The sequence below is a fragment of the Panthera pardus genome, unplaced genomic scaffold (genome assembly GCF_024362965.1).
Source record: "Panthera pardus isolate Hobbes unplaced genomic scaffold, ASM2436296v1 HiC_scaffold_8, whole genome shotgun sequence".
In the NCBI taxonomy this organism is placed as follows: Eukaryota; Metazoa; Chordata; class Mammalia; order Carnivora; family Felidae; genus Panthera; species Panthera pardus.
The window spans coordinates 17,836,128-17,860,914 of record NW_026527013.1 but is presented as its reverse complement, the minus strand read 5'-3'; the positions used below and the strand labels follow the sequence as shown (position 1 = coordinate 17,860,914).

Sequence of the window (24,787 nt, the reverse complement as noted above, 5' to 3'; positions counted from 1 at the left end):
CAGGCTGGGAGGGGCGTCCTCTCCCCTTCCCTCGCCTCGCCCTCCTCCCCTCCGCTCCCTCCTCCGGGCGGGGTTCCCGGAACAGGCCGCCGGGGCGGGGCGAGGAAGCGGTGGCCGCACGGGTCGCTGAGGCTGCGGCTGCACCTCGACCCCTGTTTCTTCTGTCTGTCTGTTCTTCTGTCCGTCCGCCACCCAGCTATGGCTGCGCGTGTCCCCGCGCCACGGATCCTCCTGCTGCTGCTGCTGCTCCCGCCGCCTCCAGGTGGTGAGCCTTTGGGGGTGGGGGGAGTTTGTCCCGGGCGGGGACAGTGTATAGGGGAGCGGGGCAGCCACGTCCGTGCGCCCCTGGCGTGAGCCCAGGCAACACCATCCCCACAGTGTCCCGCACCCCATTAACCGCGAGGCAGTCAGCCAACCCTCAGGACTGACCTGACCTCCACCGCAGCACCCCTCCCAGTCTGAACTGACACTGCCCAGACCCTAGGAACTTGCCACCATTGCTCTGCCCGGGAATGGTGGTGCTGGTGGTGGGGTCTGTGCTCCCTCACGTGTTACAAGGGATTGGGTCCCCAGGGGCTGGGGTAGGAGTTCCCGCCTGGCCTTAGCCTAGGGTGGTGGCAGCAGGGAGGCCTGGCCCCTCCATCAGAGGCTTTCCCTTGGGCTCTGTTTACTGGGTGTGGAAGCCCCTGCCGGGTTGAGGCCCGGGTTGAGGCCGGTCTCCCCCCGGGGTTGGAGGAAACATCACTGTGTGTGTGTTGACGGTAGACAGACGGGTGATTCACAGGCGGAGGAGGCCAGGCTGGGGGCCTTTTAGGGGTAGGAATTGGAACAACCCCTTGCCCAGCCAGAGGAAGCGGATGATCCCTCTGGGGTGAGTGGCTTCCTCCAGGAGAAGGGCTTTATTTCCTGGGGGCTGAGATGAATGTGGGGACCTGGGGTGGGAAAGTGAGAAGATGGAGCCCAGGTCCCTGGTCCAGTGAGATCTGGGAAGCCTCCTCCACTGGGAAGTGTCTGGGGCCCAGAAGAGCATTCGTGTCATGGGCTCTTGGCCCAGACAGCGTCAGCGCGTTGTGTCTTCAGTCCCAGCTTGGAGGCTGGGCCGTGACTGTAAAGGCTGTAAAGACCCTGCTGGAGGTGGCTCACCCGAGTAACCCAGTAGCATGGGCCATGCTGACCATACCTGCCACCATACCTACTACCAGGGTGAGCCTGGTAGTGGTCAGGTCCTCTGTCCCGCAGCTTTGCCCAGAGCAGGGTTCTGCCTGAACCTGCCAAGAGCAGAGCACCCCTCCCCCGCCCCCATCCCATTCCTAGTTATCTCTTCTCAGGGAGGCCACTCAGTGCCTCTTTCTGTGGGCCTCGCTCTGTACATGGTCTCCAGACACTGCACGCTGCCCCAGGGCCCTGGCCACTCTGGGTCTCTGCGTTCCAGGTGCTGTGTCAGCACTGTTTCCAGGTGAAGTAGCCACACTTCATGGTTTATCAGCTACTGTAGTCATCTGGGCCTTACTGGATTGGGTGTTCTATGTGGGGGTCTGCCCAGGCACGATCCGGGACTGCCCCCTCCTGCTGGTGGGCACTAGGCCTCTGCTTATATAACCTAAGGATGCATGGGAACATTTGGCTGTAGCATCTTCCTGGAAGTTTGCAAGGCTTGTGGTCTCTCAAAGCCCCGGTCACTTCCCACACTTGTCAGCCAGGTCCTCTCAGCATGGCCTGGTACAGTGAAGTGTTGTCTATACCCCAGCCTGGGGGAATATCCTTAGATCCCAGTTTTGCCTGAGAGCCTTGTAATGGTTCTGGGACTCCAAGTGGTGCCACTGCCTCGGAGCCCTGGCCACTGAGGGCATAAACATTTTCTAGGCACCCGCTGCAGCCCTAGCCCAGGACTAATTGTTTCACAGACTCTTATATGGTGGGTGTAACTGTAGCCAATGGGGAGTTGGTCTGGAGACAGCCTGTCGTGTGGTCTGTGAGGGCCAGGCCCCTGCAGTCCAGTGTCTAGCAGGGGCCCAGGCCCAGGTGAGGAGAGGGAATAAGGATTGAGAACTAGTTGGTCCAGTGCCTGGGCCCCAGCAGCTAGTTGGGGGTATTACTGTTCAGGTCTATGATTGCTGGGCTTGGGCAGTTTCTGGAGGAGGGGGCCTGGAGTGAGGCCTTGTAGGATGAGTAGATTTGAAGGTGGGGAATGGGAAGCAGGCAAGAAGAATATAGGCAGAATGTGGGTAGAGTTGGAAAGCTGGGGTGATCGTCAAGGCCTTTTGCAGTCCAAACCCCGTTTTGTGGACTCTGGACTTGATCCTGAGGCAGTAGAGACCAGGGATGGTCCGAGAGCAGGAAGTAGCCCAGTCAAACTCCCACTTAGAAAGGTCAATCTTCTATCAGAAGGCAAGTGGCCGGTGGGGGAGGGAAGGGGGCTTGTTAGGTGCTCTGCTGTGGGACAGGGAGGAGGGCAAGGCTGATGGGGGCTTCGGCTAGAGGTGGCCAATGACTAGGATGGTTCACAGATGGCCCAGATGCTTGTGCCTGCTGGCAGTGCTGGGAAAGGGGCTGTGCTAGCCAGGACATGGCTGAGATCTGGCATGAGGCCTGGCCCTGTGGCCACAGATTAACAAGTGTGTTTCTCTGCTCCAGTCCACAGTGAAGTGTGTGTGGCTTCCCGTGGACGCATCCTCTTCCCTGAGTCCTGTCCTGATTTCTGCTGTGGCACCTGTTACAAACAATACTGCTGCTCTGATGTGCTGAAGAAATTTGTGTGGGATGAGGAAAAGTGTTCTGTGCCTGAGGCCAGGTGGGTGCCCGGTGGTCGCAGGGGGGGAGGCCTGAGCCCGCCCCGAGCAGGAGTGTACATGAAAGGGAAATAGCCCTGCCCCTCCGCCTCTCAGCCCCCTCGAGGTGGTAGAGCACTGGACCAGGGGTGGGGGTGGGGGTGGGGTGCCCCTGTTCTGGGCTGAGCTCCCCAGAGCTTGCTCAGTTAGCCCCTTGCCCCTTTCCCTGCGACCCTAGAGGACTGCAGCTCACCCACCTCACTCAGCCTTGGGCTGAGCAGGTATCTCGGGGCTGGTGGCCTCAGCTGGCCCTGTGGCTCACCCCTGGGTATGTACCTGGATGTGTACCTGTACCAGCACGGTGCATGCCTTGGTGTGAGTGTACCCCACAGTTCGTGCATGCACCTGGTGGGGGATTGTATGTGATTTGTGTAGGTATCATCCTGTGGGCCCTGGAAGGCACGTCGCACTGCACCGTGCCTGTGTCCTCTTGGTCTGGCCCCTGGATTTGCATTGCATCTCGGTTTAGGCTGTTTCATGGGCTGGTCCCGAGGTCTCCCTTTGCCACATCTGTGTTTTGTGTTTGGTCGCGGGTATAGAAACGGTTGAGATGGTCAAACTTCTCAGCTCATGGCAGGTTGATTATCATCAGTCTGGGCAAGACCAGCCCCTGTCATCTTACGTATTTACTTTAATCTCACATGACCATTCCATTTCCCTCTCACTCCATAGGCTACCAGTGTGTATGTCCTTTTCATGGTTTGGGTTTTATTTATTTATAAATTAAATTAAATTAATTTTTTAATTTATTTTTTATTTTTAAAAGTTTATTCATTTATTTGTATTTTTATTTTTTATGTTTTTTTAATTAAAAAAATTTTTTTAATGTTTATTTACTCTTGGAGAGAGAGAGAGAGAGAGAGAGAGAGAGAATGTGAGTGGGGGAGGGGCAGAGAGAGAGGGAGACACAGAATCCGAAGCAGGTTCCAGGCTCTGAGCTGTCAGCACAGGGCCCGATGCGGGGCTCGAACTCACAATCTGTGAGATCATGACCTGAGTGAAGTTGGTTGCCCAACCGACTGAGCCACCCAGACACCCCACGTTTATTTATTTATTTATTATTATTATTTTTTATTTAAATTTTTTTTTTTTTTAGTGTTTATTTTTGAGACAGAGAGAGACAGAGCATGAACGGGGGAGGGGCAGAGAGAGATGGAGACACAGAATCGGAAGCAGGCTCCAGGCTCTGAGCCACTAGCCCAGAGCCCGACGCGGGGCTGGAACTCATGGACCGCGAGATCGTGACCTGAGCTGAAGTTAGACGCTTAACCGACTGAGCCACCCAGGCGCCCCCACGTTTATTTATTTTTAAGAGAGACTGAGTGCATGCACATGCACCCTTGTGCAAGTGGGGGAGGGTCAGAGAGAGAGACAGGGACAGTGGATCGGAAGGGGGCTCTGGCTGACAGCAAAGAGCCCGACATGGGACTCGAACTCACAAACCTTGAGATCATTACCTGAGCTGAAGTCGGACCCTTAACTGACAAGCCACCCAGGTGCCCCTATTTATTTAAAAAAAAATTTTTTTTTATGTTTATTTATTTTTGAGAGAAAGAGTGAGAGAGACAGAGTGCAAGCAGGAGAGGGGCAGAGAAAGAGAGGGAGACACAGAATCCAAAGCAGGCTCCCAAGCTCTTAGCTGTCAGCACAGAGCCTGACACAGGGCTCGAACCCACCAACCATGAGATCATGACCTGAACCGAAGTCGGAGCTTAACCTTAACTGACTGAGCCACTCAGGGGCTGAGCCCCTGAGCCACTGAGCCCCTCCCACCCATTTGTTTTTAAGTTCATTTATTTATTTTGAGAGAGAGAGAGCGCGTGCGTGCCTGTGTGCATGTGCATGTGTGTGCCAGTGTGGAAGGGGCAGAGAGAGGGAAACAGAGGATCCAAAACAGGCTCTGTGCTGACAGCAGAAAGCCTGATGAGGGCTCAAATTCACAAATTGTGCGATCATGATCTGAGTCAAAGTCACATGCTTTAAATGACTGAGCTACCCAGACGCCCCTATTTTTTTAAATTTTATTTGAGAGAGAGAGAGTACAAGTGGGAGAGAGGGGCAGAGAGCCACTTTGTGCTTTGCAAAATGTACATTGTTTTGTGGGTACGATGAACTCTTTTACCTTTTGCATTCAGCACAGCGTCTGTAAGACCCATCCGTGTTGCATCGTGTACATCCGGCCTGTGCCCACCCCTGTGGTGTCGTTCTCTTTGGTCTGAGTCCTAAGCTTGCTATCCTAGATAATTGTGATGGACATCCTCCTGTACTTCCTATCTCCTTTTATGGAACCATGTGAGAATTTTTTGGAAGTGTGCATGGGAGCAAATAGCCAGGTTAGTGAGATGTATGTAATTACTGACTAAGAAAGTGGTCTTGGGAATGGCGACACCAGGCTGCATACACTGCCAGCCACACCTGAAGATTACTTCCAACCTTTTGGTGTCCTTACATTTATGCATGTGTCTTTTTTAAAGAAATCCATTCCAGTAATTTTTTTTTTTTTAATTTTTTTTTTTTTCAACATTTTTTATTTATTTTTGGGACAGAGAGAGACACAGCATGAACGGGGGAGGGGCAGAGAGAGAGGGAGACACAGAATCGGAAACAGGCTCCAGGCTCCGAGCCATCAGCCCAGAGCCTGACGCGGGGCTCGAACTCACGGACCGCGAGATCGTGACCTGGCTGAAGTCGGACGCTTAACCGACTGCGCCACCCAGGCGCCCCATCCAGTAATTTTTTAAAATACAGGAGCATTTCATTTAAATTTAGTGTAATATTGTGCTGGGACTATATTTGCCATCTTATTTTGTGCTTTTTATTGGTCTCTCTCCTATTCATTCTGTACTTCTTTCTTTTTAACTTACCATATTGTTTTGGTTTGTTTTTATTCCATTTTTTTCTTCTACTGTTTATTTCTTTTATACTCTGTATTGCTTTTGCTCCTTCTTGCCTCATTGCACAGGCTGGGACCTCCAGTGCAGTGTTGAATAGAAGTGATGAGAGCAGATATCTCTTTCTGGGTTTCAATTTAGGGAGAAAACATTCAGTATTAAGTATGATGCTAGCTGTAGCTTTTTCATTGGTGCCTCTTATCAGAATGAGGAAGTTGCTTTCTATTTCTAGTTTGCTTGGACTTTTAGTCATGAAGGGATCTTGAATTTTGTCAAATAGTTTTCCTGCATCTGTACTTTCTCCTAGGTAATTACTCTAAAAAAAAAAAAAAAATCTTTTAAGTTCATTTATTTATTTTTGAGAGAGAGAGAGAGAGAGAGAGAGAGAGAGAGAGAGAGAGAGAGATTGCACAAGTGGGAGAGGGACAGAGAGAGAGAAGGAGACACAGAATTCAAAGCAGGCTCCAGGCTCTGAGCTGTCAGCATAGAGCCCCACATGGGGCTTGAACCCACAAACTGTGGGATCATGATCTGAACCAAAGTCGGATGCTTAACCAACTGAGCCATCCAGGTGCCTCAGTCTTTTTCATAGTACTGTAAGTAGTATAGTTTAAAATTCTCATTATGTATTGATACAGAGAAAGGTAATAAATTTTAATAAATTGACCTTGTATCCAGAGACTTTACTAAATTTACTTATTAATTTGAGTGATTTTAATTGAAATTTCTTTAGAATTTTCTACAAAAATAGTCACATCATGTGCAGTTAATGTCTTATTTTTTCCATTCCAATTCTTATACTTTTAATTAATTTTTCTTGTTTTGTTACACTGGCTCGGATCTCCAGTACAATGATGATTGAAAGTGGTGATAGGTAGCATTCTTGTTTCTGGTTCCAGAGGGAAGGCTTTCATCATTTCCTGGTTAAAAAATGTTTGCTGTAGTTTTGTATGTGTGTGGTTTTTAATGTTTATTTATTTTTGAGAAGAGAGAGTGTTAGTGGGGGAGGGGCAGAGCTGGGGGTGGGGGGTGGTGGTGGGAAGTTGGGGAGCAGAAGATCTGAAGCAGCCTTTCTGCTGACAGCAACGAGCCTGACGCGAGGCTCAAACTCACAAACTGTGAGATCATGACCTGAGCCAAAAATGGATGCCCAACTGACTGAGCCACCCAGACTCTCCTGCTGTAGTTTTTCTTTTTTTTTTTAAGACACCTTTTATTAGACTAGGCTTCTGCTACTCTTCCCCCACCCCCCCACCCCCCGCTATTCTAATAGCGATATTAAGAACTCTTTTTCACAAACCTTTGGTGCCTTAAAAAAATTTTGTTTCCAACGTTTATTTATTTATTTATTTATTTATTTATTAAACGTTTATTTATTTTTGAGACAGAGAGAGACAAAGCATGAACGGGGGGAGGGTCAGAGAGAGAGGAAGACACAGAATCTGAAGCAGGCTCCAGGCTCTGAGCTGTCATCACAGAGCCCGATGTGGGGCTCGAACTCACAGACCACAAGATCATGACCTGAGCTGAAGTCAGACACTTAACTGACTGAGCCACCCAGACGCCCCGTTTATTTATTTTTGAGAGAGAGAAACAGAGTGTGAGTGGGGGAGGGGCAGAGAGAGAGGGAGACACAGAATCTAAAGCGCAGAGCCTGGTGCGGGCTTGAACCCATGGACCTTGAGATCATGACCTGAGCTGAAGTCAGACACCCAACCAATTGGGCCACCCAGGCAAATATTTGGTGCCATTTATTTATTTATTGTTTATTTTTTTAAGTTTTTTTTTTTTTTTTAACATTTATTCATTTCTGAGAGACAGAGACAGAGCACAAACAGGGGAGGGACAGAAAGAGAGGGAGATACAGAATCGGAAGCATTATCCAGGCTCTGAACTCTCAGCATGATGTGGGGTTTGAACCTAAGAACTGTGAGATCATGACCTGAGCTGAAGTCAGATGCTTAACCAACTGAGCCACACAGGTGCCCCTCTTTGGTGCCTTTTAAAAGGAACATATTTCAGGGCGCCTGAGTGGCTCAGTTGGTTGAGCTTCTGACTTGAACCAAGTCATGATCTCATGGTTCACGAGTTCGAGCCCCACATCGGGCTCTGTGCTGATGGCTCAGAGCCTAGAGCCTGCTTTGCAGGTTCTGTGTCTCCCTCTCTCTCTGCCCCTCCCCTGTTCATACTCTGTCTCTCTCTCCCTCAAAAATAAATAAAACATAAAAAAAAATTAAAAAAAAAAAGGAACATATTTCTGGGGTGCCTGGCTGGCTCAGTTGGAGGAGCATGTGACTGTTGATCTTAGGGTCATGAGTTTGAGCCCCACATTGGGGATAGAGATTATTTAAATAAATAAATATTTCAAAGGAACATATTTCTTTTGGGTAAATATCTTGGAGTAAAATTGCTGAGTCACTGGTGCATGTGTTCAGCTTCCAGATACTGGCAGATACTTCCAGTTTTCTAACACTGTACCATTTACACTCTTGCCAGCCATGTATGAGAGTCCCAGTTTTCTATACATCCTCTCTAAACTTGGCATTGTAAGTCATTTTTAAAAATTGCGCTAGGGGCGCCTGGGTGGCTCAGTCAGTTGAGCATCCAACTTCGGCTCAGGTCATGATCTCGAGGTCCGTGAGTTCGAGCCCTGCGTCGGGCTCTGTGCTGACAGCTCAGAGCCTGGAGCCTGTTTCAGGTTCTGTGTCTCCCTCTCTCTCTGACCCTCCCCCGTTCATGCTCTGTCTCTCTCTGTCTCAAAAATAAATAAATGTTAAAAAAAAAATTTTTTTTTTAAATAAAATAAAATAAAAATTGAGCTATAATCACATACAGCAAAATGCACAGGTCTGAATGTTTCAGTTTGATGAGTTTTAATAAATGTATACTTCTCACATATAATATCTCAGTCAAGATCTAGATCATTGCTATTGCCTAGGTTTTAATTTCAGTAATTTTGGTGAATGTGTGGTGATACCTCATTGTGTTGTTTTCTTTTAAGATTTAAGTCTTTTGAGATTTATTGAGACTCATTTTATGACCCAACCTATACTGTACCTTGGTAAATGTTTCGTATGAACCTGAAAAATGGTATATTCTGCAGTTGTTGGGTATAGTGCTTTATAAGTGTCAGATCAAGTTGGTTGATAATAGTGTTTAGTTCTTTTCTGCCTTTTGGTTTTGTCTGCTTGCTTTATTGATTACTGGAGACCACAGATATGTTTGTTGTTTTAGTTCTGTCAATATTTGCTTCATGAGTTCTGATGCTTTGTTATTAGGTGCATACATATTTAGGGTTGCTTTGACTTTCTGATGAATTGTTCATCTTATCATATGTAATGTCCCTCTTTATCTCTTGTATAACCATTGTAAGCCTCAAAGACAGTATTTTAATTGTTTTTGACAGTGAATATTTATTTATTTATTTCAATATGAAATTTATTGTCAAATTGGTTTCCATACAAGACAGTGAATATTTATTTCCATTTATCCATATCTTTATCTTCTCGCTGCTTCTTATTGCTTCCTGCATCTTTAAGCCTCAACTGAGATCATGTTCCTTCTGCCTCTCATGCAGGTATGCTGGTGTCAAATTTTCTTGGTTTTTGTTTCTCTGAAAATGTCGTTATTTCACCTTCCTCCTCAAAGTATATTTTTCCTGGTTATAGATTTCTAGGTTGGCAGCTACTAACTTCTCTCAGCACTTTAAAGCTTTCATTCCATTCTTTTTTTTTTTTTTTTACGTTTATTTATTTTTTTAGCAATCTCTACACCCATCATGGGGATCAAACTTATGACCCTGAGGTCAAGAGTCATTGCATACTGGGGCGCCTGGGTAGCTCAGTCGGTTAACTGTCTGACTTTGGCTCAAGTCATGATCTCACAGTTTGTGAGTTAGAGCCCCGCATTGGGCTCTGTGCTGACAGCTCAGAGCCTGGAGCCTGCTTCGGATTCTGGGTCCCCCTCACTTTTCTCCCCCTCCCTCACTCGCACTCTCCCTCTCTCTTTCAAAAATAAATAAACATTAAAAAAAAAACCACTAAGAGTCATTACATACCCTTCCGACTGAGCCAACCAGGCACCCCGTTCCATTGTCTTCTGTTGTCTATTATTTCTGTTGAGAAACCAGTTGACAGTTTAATGATTGCTCCTTTGCAAGCAATATGGTTTTTCTGACTACTTAAAAAAAAAAATTTTTTTTTAATGTTTATTTTTGAGAGAGAGACAGAGGAGTGGCAGGACTGGGAGACAGAATCCGAAGTAGGCTCCAGGCTCCAAGTTGTCAGCACAGAGCCTGATGTGGGGCTTGAACCCATGAACTGCAAGATCATGACCTGAGCCAAAGTGGGACACTCAACCAACTGAGCCACCTAGGCGCCCCTGTTTATTTTTGAGAGAGAGACAGAGAGAGAGAGAGAGAGAGACAGAGTACGAGCAGGGGAGGGACAGAGAGAGAGGAGACACAGAATCCGAAGCAGCTCCAGGCTCTGAGCTGTCAGCACATAGCCCAGCGTGGGGCTCAGACTCATGAACCATGAGATCATGACCTGAGCTGAAGTCAGACACTTAACCAACTGAGCCACCCAGGTGCCCCAATGATTGTTTATTTATTTTTTATTTTATTTTTTATATATTTTTTTAAAGAAGCTAAGTATTTATTTTTTTATATTTTTTCTTAACGTTTATTTATTTTTGAGACAGAGAGAGACAAAGCATGAACGGGGGAGGGTCAGAGAGAGAGGGAGACACAGAATCTGAAACAGGCTCCAGGCTCTGAGCAGTCAGCACAGAGCCCGATGAGGGGCTTGAACTCACGGACCGCGAGATCATGACCTGAGCCGAAGTCAAATGCTTAACTGACTGAGCCACCCAGGCGCCCCATTTATTTTTTATTTTTATTTATTTTTTAATTTTTTTAATGTTTATTTATTTTTGAGAGAGAGAAAGCATGAGCAGAGAGAGACGGAGACACAGAATCTGAGGCAGGCTCCAGGCTCCAAGCTGTCAGCACAGAGCCTGATGTGGAGCTCAGAGCCATGAACCAAGAGATCATGGCCTGAGCCAAAGTCAGACAGTCAACCAACTGAGCCACCCAGGTGCTCCTGTTTGTTTAATTTTGAGAGAGAGAGAGACAGAGACAGAGACAGAGACAAAGAGAGACAGAGCGTGAGCAGGTGAGGGACAGAGAGAGAAGGAGACACAGAACCTGAAGCAGGCTCCAGGCTCTGAGCTGTCAGCACAGCCGATGCGGGGCTCGAACTCATGGACTGTGAGATCATGACCTGAGCCAAAGTCGGACACTTAGCTGAGCCACCCACGTGTCCCTTTCTCTTTGGTCTTGTATTCATGTTGTCTAGTGTCCTAGTGTTTCTGAAAACTTTGTAATGTGTGCCTAACATTACATTTGCAAAATTGACTGTAGAAATTTGGAGCTCAGGACTTCTGAGGAGAAGTCTTGCTTTTGCAGGGACACGGCACTCTCAGACCACCTTGGCCTAACTGCAGAGGCCAAGAGGATTAGGAGCTCAGCTCTCTGCTCACTTTCTCCCTTATTCTTGGGGTGCAGCTTTTTAGGTCTCATCCCCAGTTGGTGGGAATCATCAGAGAATCATCGTCACTTGGTGGGCTCTGAGTCCAATCTCCACTCAGCCCCTCAGCTGCCCTTCTGAAGTTGGCTAGTGCCCCCGGGAGCAACAGGGCCTCAGATGCCGGGTTAGCTTCCCTGGGTCTCTCTTTCCAGCCTCCCACACACCAGCTTGGCATCCTCTGCTCTGTTATTGCTCACCAAAGCCTACATACTGATTCTTTTTTTTAAGTTTTATTTATTTGAGTAATCTCTATACCCGACCTGGGGCTTGAACCCATGACCTGGAGATCAAGAGTTGCATGCTTTTTTGACTGAGCCAGCCAGGAGCCCTTGCTCTCTGATTTTTTAAAAGTATTTTCTCCTCAGCTTCAGTTTTCCTTCAAATTTAGGGTGTAGTTGTTCCTCATGCTTTTGAATTTTGTTCTACATTTAATTTTGGAAAGTTTCAATATATACAAAAACAAGAGAATAATAACTCCACATCCATGACCTGCTTCCATAGTTACCCACACTCTGACCATACACTTTCCACCACTTTTTTTCCTCATTAATTAATTAATTAATTAATTTTTTAACGTTTATTCATTTTTTGATAGAGACAGAGTGCGAGTGGGGGAGGGGCAGAGAGAGAGGGAGACACAGAATCTGAAACAGGCTCCAGGCTCTGAACTGTCAGCACAGAGCCCGACGCGGGGCTCGAACTCACGGACTGTGAGATCATGACCTGAGCTGAAGTCGGACGCTCAACCAACTGAGCCATCCAGGTGGTCCTTTTCCTCATTACTTTAAAACAAAATAAAAATTAAACCATCATAAAAATTTCTCCTCAAATGGTAGTTTTTATCTATACAAATGAGTCCTTTGTAAAGAAATATAACCACTGTATCAATAGTACATTTAGCACAATTAACAGTAATTCATTAATAATTTTCTTAAAAATTTTTTTGTTTATTTTGAGAGAGACAGAGCGCGAGCAGGGGAGGGGCAGAGAGAGAGGGAGAGAGAGAATCACAAGTAAGCTCCACGCTGTCAGTGCAGATCCTGACGCAGGGCTCAAACTCACGAAACTGTGAGATGGTGACCTGAGCCGAAATCGGGAGTTGGACGCTTTACCGAGCCCCTACCATTTCTTTTTTAACTTTGTGACATGGTAATCTTCCTTTGCTGATTTCTAGCTTAGTAGCATTGTGGTTCGAAAAGATACTTTGTATGATACCAATCTTTTCAAATCTATTGAGCCTGCCAGGCCTTACCTGCGGTCTGTACTGGAGAATGTTTCCATGTGCACTTGAGAAAAATGTGTGGGGGGCGCCTGGGTGGCTCAGTCAGTTAAGCGTCGGGTTGTGATCTCATGGTTGATGGGTTTGAGCCCTGTGTCAGGCTCTTTGCTGACAACTCAGCCTGGAGCCTGCTTCAGATTCTGTGTCTCCCTCTCTCTCTGCCCCTCCCCCACTCTCTCTCTCTCTCTCTCTCTCTCTCTCTGTCTCAAAAATAAAATAAACATTAAAAAAATTAAAAAAAAAAAAAAGAAGAATGTGTGGCATTCTAGCCTGAGATCCTGGTGTGTGTGATAGTCATGCTCAGGAGGCCATTAGGGCTACTCGCCGGCCCCGTACAGGACTGGCTTTGGTGCATGTTGTGTGTGTGCACTAAGGTAGCATTTGTTCCTGGTATGCTGGGTGGGGCTCGGGTGTATTAACTGTGAGTTTTCCTCTTTGCAGCGTGTCCACTGATATAGAGCCACTGGAGCAGCTGGGCTCGGCGCTGAGGTTCCGTTCCAGCTTGGACAGCGACCCCATGTCAGGGTAAATAAAACCTGCAGGCTGCGTGCATCTTTCTGGCCAAGATGACAAGGGGCTCAGCGGGCTAGAGTGAGGGCTGTGGGGACTGGGATGCCGCAGAGTCATTGTAGTGACTAGCCCCAGAGACTGACCACCGGGTCCCTTGCTCCTCATGTTGGAAAGTTGTGTCCTCATCATCGTACTCAGGAATGGGAGGACTATGGTTGGCAGTTGAAAGGCCAAGGGTAGGGGTCCATGTTGACCTAGGTGATAGGGAGGGCATGATGATGACGGTGGTGACAGGGATGGTGTGATCGTGACGGCGACGGGGCAATGGTGGTGACGTGGTGGGGCTTTGGTGGCGATGGTGATACAGTGATGGTGGTGATGGTCTCAGGGCAATGGTGGCGACGGGGCGACAGTGATGGGTGAAGAGGTGACGGGTGATGGCGGTGGGCGATGGTGGTGCAGGTGCACGGTGGTGAGGTAATGATGGAGCGCGGCGAAGATGCTGGGACAACCGATGACACCCAGTCCCCGTGTCTGGGCTTGTGAGTTATGGTTGCTGTGTCAGGGCCCTTCTGTCAGGGGGCCAGGGAACAACCCAATCTTTGAAAGCTCAGTTCCCTCGGCCAGTTTCCTGCTGTGTCTTGTTGCCACCATGACTAGGTGTTGTGACACACGTTTCATGCGGATGGAGTAAGCGTGCAGCCACTGGTGTGTTTTCCTGGTGGGGTCTGTTCCACGTGCCGCCTGCCCCTGCCCTGGTGGATCTAGAAGCCCCTTTTGGGAGAAGATCTGCCCAGGCCTGGTTGCCCCTTAGGAAGAAGAGACTTTGGGCTCAGGGCTTGCACGGGGGTCCAGGTGCTTGCCTGCCCCATCCTGCCCTGTGGACCTGGGTGGATGTGGAATCAGACGGGGCACCGGGGAGTGGGGAGGGGAGAAGTGCAGCCTGTGGTCCCCCTTCAGCGCCCAGGGCCCGGCCTCTGTACTCCCGTCTGCTGGCTGATCCTGCCCCCTTGGCCGCCTGGGGACTGAAGCCTCGATGAGCCCCTCCCTCCACATCCAGGGAATGCCCTTCCACTGTTGAGTCCCAGAACTGTGGGCTTTCAGATGGCCCCACAGGATGTTCTGATGTCCAGCCAGTGTGGGCCGGGGGCAGCCCAGGGGTGGGCCTTGTCCTGAGGACAGCAGGCAGCATGGGGTTCTGGGCAGTGCTCGTCTGAATGGTGTTTTAGGAAGACCACTCTGGCTGCTCTATGGAGGATGAAGGCAGCAGGCAGGGACGGGGTGGCGGGTGGCTAGTAGGAGGCAGCCATGGCTTCCCAGTCCAAGGTGTTGGGAGGCTAGAGGGAGACTGGGTTTGGTGGGGTGCTATGAGGCTGGAGACGGGCATTCAGCAGCTGCGCTAGGGAGGGGTGGGGGAAGCTGGTCTCTGTTGACAGGGCCAGAGGTCTGGCCCTGTGAGAGAATGTGGGACAAGGAATAGGTTTGGGGTGAAGGGCTCAGGTTGGGTGGCAGGAGTGTGTTGAGGACTGAATCTGAGGGTCAGCAACGTTTGAAGAATGGCCTCAGGAGGAGCTGAGCGGGAGGGTTCAGAAAAGTGGGAGGAAAGAGGAAGACGCCCGGTCCGTGGGGTATTGAGAAATGTGGATGCCATACCACAGAGGCCATGGCACCTGTGGCAGGAGCCGTTCAGTGCAGTGGATTGAAGAGTGAGTTGGAAATGGGTAGGGTGAAGTGAGTGTAGACAGCTTCAGGGAGATATCTGGTTGTGAACCAGTGAGGAGTAAGACAGGAGTTGGAGGAGGAGTCAGGGTGAAGAAGGGCTTCTTCGGTGCTGGTGGAGACTTAGGCTGGGAAAGGGGACAGAGGGGACGCTGCAGAACAAGGTCCCTGAGGGGCATAGGAGGAATGACTGCCAGGGCTTGTGGCAGGCAGTTAGGGAGGTGACTGGGACGAGCCCAGGAGCACCTGTCGCGCCTTGAGGTGTGCACCAGTCACGGAACTGGTGAGCAGGGCCACACGCTGCAGCGTGCACACCACTGTGCCTGGTGGGGGTGCCTGTGCCTCCTGCCCTGCCTGTTCCCTTCATGCCTCCTGCCCCAGATGTGCTGCCCACTGAGAAGTGCTGACAGTAATGCTGTTGACTTGCCCCCACCCTGCTCTGCCCCGTCTCTTCTCTGCTTTCTTACCAGAGCCCCTGTGTCTCACATGACACCTGTCTTAATAAAGGTTTAGGGTTTGGGAAGTAGGTACCAGGCAGGTAAAAGGGCATAGTCACCAACGACACTTCTGTGAATGCCCTCAGGTGGCTGCCTGTCCATTCTCTCAGGTGGGCATCTGTGTGCTGCCCCCTCGGCCAAGGGTGCTGTTTATCCACTGGAGTGTGGGCTCCTTGGTGGGTCCGGCACCTGCTGCCCAGGCCATGGCTGGGAGCTCCAGGGAAGCCTCGATAGAAGGAAAAACCCCTTGTCTCCCTCTGTGAGTGACTCCTTGGGTTCCCCAAGAATGAGGCACCAGCTCAGAGCACAGGGACCCAGATGAGACTATTTCTGCCTGTCACAGCCTGGATGGGTGATATCTTCCCTGAATATGGCACTGTGCTCCCTATGGTGTGGCCATGTTATCCATGGGCCTGGAGTTGGCCCAAGTCTTCTGCCTGCTCCCCACCTTTGGTAGGCGAGCCCCATCCTGCCCTATTGAATGGTCAGTGGCTGTGTCCCTTTTTGGCTTGTTCCCTCCCCAAAGCTTTCTTGCTCCTCTGTCATGGTTCTTTTGGATCCTGATTTCATTGTCCCTTCCCAGTCCCTTGCTACTCATGGGATGGTCAGGCAGGATTGGCATGTTTTTAAGCACCTGACTGGTAGGATGCATGGCTTCAGACCCCAGGCAGGCTGCTGCTGACCCTCCATCCTGACTCTGCTGTGACAGTTTGTAGGAAAGGCATACAGGTCCTTGAGGTGAGATGAGGCAATGGTGCACCTGTCCTGGCCCTCCCAGCATCCTTTCTGCAGCTCTCACACCCACTGTGTCACGGCCAGTCCCCTGTCTTGCCAGCGTCATGGTGAAAGTGCTGGTGTCCCTGCTCCAGAGATGGCCTTTCCCCAGTCTGAACATTGGGAGTCTTTGGCCTTCTGGGACCCCCCAGTTCAGCCCCACCTGCTCCCTGCCTGGGCTGACTCTATTTTTTGAACTTGGCCTTTGGTGTCTTTGATCTGGGAGGTAGCCCCAACCTTGGGAATATCATTCCTTCCTCTCAGAGGCATGGTTCAACTGGAATTGTGGCCATTGGTACCAGAGACCCCTGCCACACTGCAACCACCCCTCAAATATTACCCTTCCCCAGAACATCATGCCTTGCTGTCCTACGAGGTGCTGCCCCTGGGTCCCTGAGTGAGTTTTTCATTCATCAGGTATGTATTGAACACTTATTGCATGCTTGTCACTGGAGTTACAGTGATGGCCCAAAGCAGGTGCAGTCTGTACCTCTGTGAATCCACGGGTGGAGGCAAGGTACATGTTAATCAAATGCTCACATTGAGTGTTTATAAACTGAGGTAGACAGGAAGTTCTTACCTAAACTTATCTGCATGGTCAGGGGAAGTGTTCCTGATGAAATAATATTTTGAGCTGAGTTCTGAATGGTGAACAGAAATTAATTACATGGGGGTGAGACAAAGAGAAGAGTGGATCAAGCAGGAGGCACTGCATGTGCAAAGGCCCTGAGGTAAGATACAGCATGGGGCTTTGCAAAGCTGAAAGGAAGGTGATGTGGCCAAAGCACAGAGAACAAGGTAAGGTGGGAGTCCCAGACCACACAAGTTTTATTTTATTTAGACTTTATTTTATTTTATTTTTTTTAAATTGTTTTTTAACGTTTATTTATTTTTGAGACAGAGAGAGACAGAGCATGAATGGGGGAGGGGCAGAGAGAGGGAGACACAGAATCCGAAACAGGCTCCAGACTCTGAGCTGTCAGCACAGAGCCCGACGCGGGGCTCGAACTCACGGACTGCGAGATCGTGACCTGAGCCGAAGTCGGCCGCTCAACCGACTGAGCCACCCAGGCACCCCTAGACTTTATTAATTAAAGATTAAAATTTGTCTTATTGTAAGTTTTACTATCTGGTGAGACAGATCCTAGATCCCCCCCCCCCTTTTTTGTAAACTATAATATATATACAGATAAGTACAAATAGATACACATAATTTATCTCTTTTTAATTTTTAAATTTTTTTAAGACTTTTTTTTGGTGGTGGGGGGACACCTGGCTGGCTGTCATTTCAGCATCCGGCTCTTAATTTCAGCTCAGGTCATGATCCCAGGATTGTGGGATCGAGCCTTGTGTTGGGCTCAGTGCAGAGTGTGGAGCCTCCTTAGGATTCTCTCTTTCTCTCTGTCTCTCTTTCACCCCTTCTGCCCCTCTCCCCTGTCCATGCTCTCTCTCTCTAAAAGAAAATTTAGGGGTGCCTGGATGACTCAGTTAAGCATTCTACTTCAGCTCAGGTCATGGTCTCACCATTTGTGAGTTTGAGCCCCACATCAGGCTCTCTGCTGTCAGCATAGACCCTGCTTCAAATCCTCTGTCACCCTCCCTCTCTGCCCCTCCCCCACTTATGCTCTCTCTCTCTCTCAAAAAAAAAATTTTTTTAAGGTTCATTTATTTTTGAGAGAGAGAGAGAGAGAGAGAGAGAGAGACAGAGTGCGAGTGGAGGAGTTGCAGAGAAAGAGGGAGACACAGAATCTGAGCTGTCAGCACAAAGCCTGATGTGTGGCTCGAACCCATGAGCCATGAGATCATGACCTGAGCTGAAGTTGGATGCTTGACCGACTGAGCCACCCAGGTGCCCCCAAATTTTTTTAAAACAAAATTTTAAAAAATATTGTATTTATTTATTTCTATTAAAATATCTGAGCTTTTTTTTTTTTTTAAAGTTTATTTAAGAGAAGAAACGTGCATGGATGAGCACGTGCAAACAGGGGCAGGGCAGAAAGGAGAGAGAGAATCCCAGGTAGGCTTCGTGCTGTCCGCATGGGGCCTTGGGCCGGGCTAAATCTCACAAACTGTGAGATTATGACCTGAGCCGAAATCAAGAGTCAGATTCTTCACTGACTAAGCCACCCAGGCACGCCAATTTTTTTACTTTTAAGTAATCTCTACACGCAATGTGGAGCTCAAACTCACAACCCAAGATCAAGAGTCATGTGCTATGCTGACTGAGCCAGCCAGGTGCCCCAGATACAGCTTAACAAGTAAATTATAAAGCGACTTCCTGTGTGATCCTGAGAGCTATAGGAGCCATAGCAGGCTTTTGAGCAGGAGTGACATGATCAGACCTGGCAGGTTGGCCAGGGGCACTTGAGGAGGCACTTACATCATTCTGGCAAGGTAGGCTACTGGCTTGGAACATGTGCTGGTGGGAGAGGGGGTCCTGAGGGGATTCGTGTGTCATCCAGGAGGTCCTGGGGGTTGCTGGTGGGCCTAGATCACTGAAGGTACCCATCAAGGAGGACAGCTGGAACGGGGCTGGTGGGCTGAGTTGGGGCTGAGCAGGAGTGTGGCTTGGGCACTCAGGGCATCTCAGATCCCATGGCAGCGTCTCGGCAGGAGGACGGATGGATAGCCTTGGTGAGAGGCCAGGTCGGGGCACGTGAGGCTGGGGACACAACTCTGGGAGGACCACCTGAACACTTGGCTTCCCTGCCTGCTCCTGGCCCCTCTGGTGCAGCTGGGCCTTGCTGTGTCTTTAAGAGCTCTGTGTTGCTCTTCCTGCCACTGACGTCAGGGATAGGGGAGGGCCAAGATCTGCTTTCCTTTTCCTCGAAAGGGGAGGAGATTGAAACTGAGTGGCCCATGATGGAAAGAGGGGAAGTCCAGGGCTCCTGGCGGCCCTGGAGTGAAGGCAGAGGCTAACATGGGGTGAGCTTGGGCGCCATACTGTGTGTGTGTGTGTGTGTGTGTGTGTGTGTGTGTGTGTGTTTCTTTCTCTCCATTCCTTGGGGGCAGCAGAGGGCCTGGGAGGAGCTTATGAATCAGGGGAAGGTGAGGGGCCGGCACAGTGGCCAGTGGTTCCTGCTTTGCAAATGCGGTTGTGTATTTTGGAGTCCAGAGCATGAAAGGTCTGTTCTTCACCTGTCCCTGGGCTGTGAGGGGCCCTGCTGAGGTGGTGCTGCCCCTCCGGACTGTGAGGGGCAGCTTCTCCCCCCAGGTCGGGGCAGGGCGGGGTGGAGCCACAGCCTTCCCCTGGGTCTTCAGTAGAGGCAGAGGCCCTAACAGCTCGCCAAGGTTCTTCCAAGTTTTATTTTTTAATTAAAAAAAAAATTGTTTTTGAAGTAGTCTCCATGCCCAGTGTGCGGCTTGAGATCAAGAGTCTCATGCTCTACCAACTGAGCCAGTCAGGTGCCCCTCCTTCCATGTTTTTTAATTTTTAATTTTAGAGAGAGAGAGAGTGCGAGTGGGGTAGAGGGGAGGGGACGGGGTGGGGGGGGGGGGGAGAGAGAGAGAGAATCTGAACCAGGATCCATGCTCAGCATGGAGCCTGACATAAGGCTTGATCTCACAACCCTGGGATCATAACCTGAGCTGAAATCAGGAGTTGGACGCTCAACCGACTGAGCCACCCAGGCACCCTGCTCCTTCCATGTTTTAGGTGCAGTCAGCAAGCATGTACATTTTCTTAGAATAGAGCTTGGTCCCTTGGCACCTGTGGAGGAGAACAAGGGTCTCTGCCCTTGAAAGTGAATTTTAGTGACCTTCCTGCCCAAAACTGTTCTTTCTTAAAGCCCCTCCACTCTGTTGTGGTCCTTGCTGAGGGCCCGGCATCAGGCCCTTCCGGAAGGCAAGATTACCTCCAGCACGCCCATATTGTCTACCTGTTTCTTTCTTTTTTTTTTTTTTTAATTTTTTTTTTTTAACGTTTTTTTAATTTATTTTTGAGACAGAGAGAGACAGAGCATGAACGGGGCAGGGGCAGAGAGAGAGGGAGACACAGAATCGGAAGCGGGCTCCAGGCTCTGAGCCATCAGCCCAGAGCCCGACGTGGGGCTCAAACTCACGGACTGCGAGATCGTGACCTGAGCTGAAGTCGGACGCCCAACCGACTGAGCCACCCAGGCGCCCCTGTCTACCTGTTTCATTGTTCACCGGCCTGCAATACTGGCCAGAGTGCAGGAGCCCACCCACTGGTACAGTGCTTGGCATCCAGCAGGCTCACTGTCACTCCGGGAGGCCAGCAACCCTACTCCAGGGCCAGTGCTGAGTCTGTGTTCTCTGCGTGCCTCTCCTCACGCTTCTGGCCACACTGGCCTCGGCTCTCCTGGAATTTCCCCCCATCTTTGTCCCTTGTGCTTCCACAGTCATTTAACCTTCAACATCTGCCTCCTGCACTGGGCTGTGGGCTTCCGGAGGCCAAGGGCGGGTCTGTCTCACCCACTGCTGAGTTTCTGGTTTGTGGCATGTGCTCGATAACCGTCTGCTGACTAGGCGGAGGTGGCCAAGACGGGTGTATGGTGGGGAGGCGCCGGAAGAACTCCCTGCCGTGCTCCTCGGGTGGGGCAAGAGGGGTAGACCTTGGGTGCTTTATACAGACTCATAAGACAAACCCCATTTTACACGTGAGGAAACGGATTCTGAAAGAGGTTCAAGCTACACAACCTAGATGTTGCTCTGTGTCGCCCAGAGTCTCCTCTGGCAAGAGGGGTGCCCCTGGGAATGGTGGGGTGTGGACTCTGTCCTGGGCAGGGGCGAGAGGCCCTGGGTCATGATCGGCTCTTTGGCAGGTTTGGGGCAACTGTAGCCATCGGCCTGACCATCTTTGTGCTCTCTGTCGTCACCGTCATCATCTGTTTCACCTGCTCCTGCTGCTATCTCTACAAGATGTGCTGCCGGCCACGTCGTAAGCACGCCCGTCCCCTCCCCACCCCGCCGGGACCCTTGGTGTATGGGGTGCAGACCCCAGGCGGCAAGGGGAGCCGAGCAGCGCCCTGGCTTGGTTAAGCCCAAGCGAGGGGTGGCAGTGGTCCTGACTGGGATTCTCTTTGCAGCGGTTGTGACCACCACCACGGCCACCACCGTGGTACACACCCCTTACCCTCAGCCTCCAAGTGTGCCGCCCAGCTACCCCGGACCGACGTACCAGGGCTATCACCCCATGCCCCCGCAGCCAGGGATGCCAGCGGCACCCTACCCGACACAGTACCCACCACCTTACCCCGCCCAGCCGTTGGGCCCCCCGGCTTACCATGAGACATTGGCCGGTGAGTACCACTGCCAGCTCTGACCCTTCCTGAACCCCCTAAATCTCCTGCCTCTGCCCCCTCGCACTGCAGCCCCCGTGCTCATAACCAACCAGTGTCCTCTCTATTTTCAGGAGGTGCGGCCATGCCCTACCCTGCCACCCAGCCTCCTTACAACCCAGCCTACATGGACCCCCCGAAGGCAGCCCCCTGAGCATGTCCCTGCATCTGGGGCTGCCACCATGTGTGTGTACGTGTGTGTGCGCGCGCGCGTGTCAGACTGGGTACGCAGGCATGGTCCTTTTCTCTCCGTGCGTGGTGCGTGAGTCCTGTTTGTACACGAGACTTCTCGTGATGCTGACGTGGTGGGAAGCAGTCCTTGCCAGAGTTGCTGGGACCCTACTTTGTTCTCTTCCTCACTTGAAATCGTGCTCTTTTGAAATCTCAAACAAAATTCAAAGACTGGGGTGAGTTCTTTTCCATACCACCCCAGGGAGACCAGGTGGGGCTTGTGTCATGCTAGGATAGTACAGCTTTCCGTGGGCAGTGTGCATATATGTTCCAGTTTCGGTGGAACGGCTAGCCACTGCTTGAGGCCATGGCCTGTCCCCAGGGCATGGGGGATTCTTCAGAGAACCAGAGCTATGATGCAGGCCTGTGGGTGAAGTTTGGGACCTGGCTAAGTTGGATTTTAATCCTTTCAGCAGATGTCCCATAGTCCCCAGATCCTGTGCTGTGCCCAGGGGAGGGTGGGCAGCCTCCTGAGATCAAAACACTTCAGGCAGAGCCCCACCCGTCCCCGACCACTGTCTGACTGGATGGTCCCTGCATTCTTCCTGGCACCACCCAGAGGGCTACATCCACCCACAGTTCTGGCTGCCCTGGCTGGCCATGACCCCCCATCACAGGTAGGCAGGGTAGCCTCTGTCCACCGGCACACTCAGGTGTCCTCCCTGCAGTGTTATTGCCTTTTTAGCCAAACATTTTGCCTGTTTTCTGTTTCAAAGTGTGTATGATAGTTGTGAGGCCGAGACCCCTAAGTCCTGGAGGAAAACTGGCCCACAGTCTGACCTCTGATAGTCCCTGCTTCTCCCATCACCAGCTTCAACAGAACATCCAGCTCCCAAACCCGAGTCCACAGTGTGTCTTGGCACCTGGGACACCTGGGCCAAGGGGCTGTCTGGACCAAAGGTGCGGGGGGCCTCGGTGGCTGCTCTGGCCCAGACACGAATACCTCGGTGTTCCCCGTTCCTCTGTTAATATCTCACCAGATCTGTCTTAGCTTTGTGCCTGTTGATGTGTTTGAGAGCCTAGGGTCTGCACCTTTGTTTATAATAAATGCAAACATTTGGGGCTGCTGCCTCCTTTCTTCAGAGCCTTGGCTACTGGGACAGGGCATTAGGCCATGTACCATTTTCATCCACCTCTTGGATTTCCATGCTTTCTCTGCCTTCCCTAGGCTCAGACGTCTGACCATCCTGCTAGAGAGGGTGAAGGCAAAGACTGTGGCACCCTCTGTGTCCCCCTCCCCAGGTGCCTGAGTGTGTGGGCAGAGGTGCAGGAGGCTCTAAGGCTGCCAACAAGGGTAGAGGTGAGTGGCCACTCAGTGCTGTGGGGGCGTCTTTATTAGTCAGACTTTCCTTCTTGGCCTACTGCCCAGGTGTGGCCAGGGACAGCCCATACAGTGTGGCTATTGCCAAGGTCAGGAAGGCCAGCATGCCCAGTGGGGCCAGCAAGCCCTCCCTGGGTGAGGCTCCAGGGCCCTCCATTGGAAGAAGGGCTTTGGGCTTCCTGCCCCTGCCAAGCTTAGGACTAGTGTCCTCGGCTCTAGTCAGGGATACAGTGGCTGCGGTGGCAGATGGTCCTGGTTTGGTTCCAGCAGAGGCTACGACCCCATACATGGGCTTGACAGTGCTGAAGGGTCTGGCGTGAGCATCCACCCAGCGCAGCAGGGCCTGTGGCCTCCACTGACAGATGCTGAGCAGGGCTAGGACGTCCCCCTCAGCCATGTGGGAGTCCGGCGGGGCCTGCCCATACAGGCGTGTGTAGATGCTGGTCAGGCTGTAGCTCTTCTTTGGGCCGTGCTCTGAGTGGCTGCTGGCCTGCTCCAGGGCCTTCAAGGCAGCAATGCTATCCACACAGAAGGCACCGTCCAGAACACTGGCAAGGCCTAGTAAAGCCAGCTCTGCTTGGAGCAAGGGGAAGTCATAGCGGTCGCCGTTGTGCGCCACGAGGCACCAGGGCTGTGGCTGGCGCTGCAGGAAGGCTTGGAGCAGGTTGGCCAGGTCGGCATCGAAGCGTTGACGCCCATGTGCTGCCAGCACAGCTGTGCTGAGGCCCGTGATCTTACTGGCTTCTGGGCTGCAGGCCTTCCCTGGAGCCACGCACAGAGAGAGCTTGTCCACCACCCGGGGCGGCGAGGGCACTGTGGGAGGCTGCCCCTGAGGGGTGGGTGGGCTCTCCAGGGCACATCTGTGGACGGCTAGCAGGCACAGCTCCGTGACCTTGGGCCGGGAGGAAGGCAGGCCAGTGGCCTCCAGGTCCAAGAAGATAAGGGTCTGCACGGGACCCGGCGGTGGGGCCTGCGAGCCCATGGTGGGTACCTGCTGCCGAGCCTGGGGAGGAGCATGGGGTGGGGAGGGGCTATATGAGTGCCCAGTGGAAAGAGCTGAGGCGGGTGGGGGTGGGGCAGGCAGGAACACATCTTTGGCCTTCTCTGCTCAGGCAGGCACTGTCGGTGAGCTCTAAGACCCGTTTCCAGAGCAGGAAGCCAGAGAAGGTGGGGTGGCTTCCTAAGGGGGACCAGCACATTCAACTGTCTGGGGGAAGGCTTGGCTCCTCCCCTAGCGCCCACCTAGTCTGGGCCTGGGTGGGGGGGTGGGGCCTTCCCACCCTGCCCCATCCCCGTAGGGGTCCTCACTTACCGAGTAGCAGGCAGGCAGCAATGACTCGGGGTGCAGTCTGGCTGGTTCTTGCTGCTGGCAGCAGTGGCGGGAAGCGAAACTTAGTGTGAGCCCGCCTATGGGCTGTCCTGATCGAGGCCCGCCCTGCTTGTCAGCCTGCCAGGTCTGCCCCTCCCCAGCCTCCCCCCTCGTGACTCCCTGAAGGCCTCAGACCTGCAGCTGTGGGCCTGCTGGCTGGCACAATGTGCCAGAGCCCTCATACCATGAGAACCAGCCCAGAGGATGAGGGCAGTGTGCCCAGGCCATCAGGGAAGGCTAGCTCCAGGACTCACGCCTGCCGGGAACCCCTGCTGTGGCCACTTTGCACCCACTCCTTGCCCCTACTTTCTCAGGTCTCCCTGGTATAGGCCAGGGCTGACAGCTGTCTCCTCCCCTGCCACAGGATGGTTTCTTCCCATGGCCTCAGCCCAAAGCGATGACTCAGGACAATTCCACAGGCAGGGCAGGGCTCCTTCCTCAGGGCAGATTTGTTACTATGGGGACAGGCTCTCAGCTCTA

General features: G+C 51.5%; 2 protein-coding genes and 1 long non-coding RNA gene across 6 annotated transcripts; 1 reads left to right on the top strand and 2 right to left on the bottom strand.

Moving 5' to 3' along the window:
- The first annotated feature begins 87 nt into the window (after positions 1-87).
- Positions 88-22,679, top strand: SHISA5 (shisa family member 5). Of its 4 annotated transcripts, none has more exons than XM_019416709.2 (6): positions 88-262; positions 2,635-2,791; positions 13,028-13,111; positions 20,871-20,986; positions 21,135-21,347; positions 21,461-22,679. In XM_019416709.2, exons 1-6 carry the CDS (start codon positions 199-201, stop codon positions 21,538-21,540), a joined length of 714 nt encoding a protein of 237 aa, XP_019272254.1. In that variant the 5' UTR covers positions 88-198; the 3' UTR covers positions 21,541-22,679. The 4 variants fall into 4 exon arrangements, with proteins under 4 accessions (XP_019272254.1, XP_019272253.1, XP_019272256.1 ...); XM_019416708.2 differs by having other exon boundaries at positions 88-265; XM_019416711.2 differs by lacking the exons at positions 88-262; positions 2,635-2,791; positions 13,028-13,111 and adding an exon at positions 18,893-19,011.
- Positions 17,747-20,871, bottom strand: LOC128775679 (uncharacterized). Its single transcript, XR_008420603.1, has 2 exons — positions 20,220-20,871; positions 17,747-19,964 (listed from the first exon to the last, which is right to left on the bottom strand). It is a non-coding gene; the product is annotated as an uncharacterized LOC128775679 (long non-coding RNA).
- A 250-nt stretch (positions 22,680-22,929) lies between the features above and the next one.
- TREX1 (three prime repair exonuclease 1) lies at positions 22,930-24,356 on the bottom strand. Its single transcript, XM_019416707.2, has 2 exons — positions 24,251-24,356; positions 22,930-23,941 (listed from the first exon to the last, which is right to left on the bottom strand). Exon 2 carries the CDS (start codon positions 23,918-23,920, stop codon positions 22,976-22,978), a length of 945 nt encoding a protein of 314 aa, XP_019272252.2. The 5' UTR covers positions 23,921-23,941; positions 24,251-24,356; the 3' UTR covers positions 22,930-22,975.
- Positions 24,357-24,787: the final 431 nt, after the last annotated feature.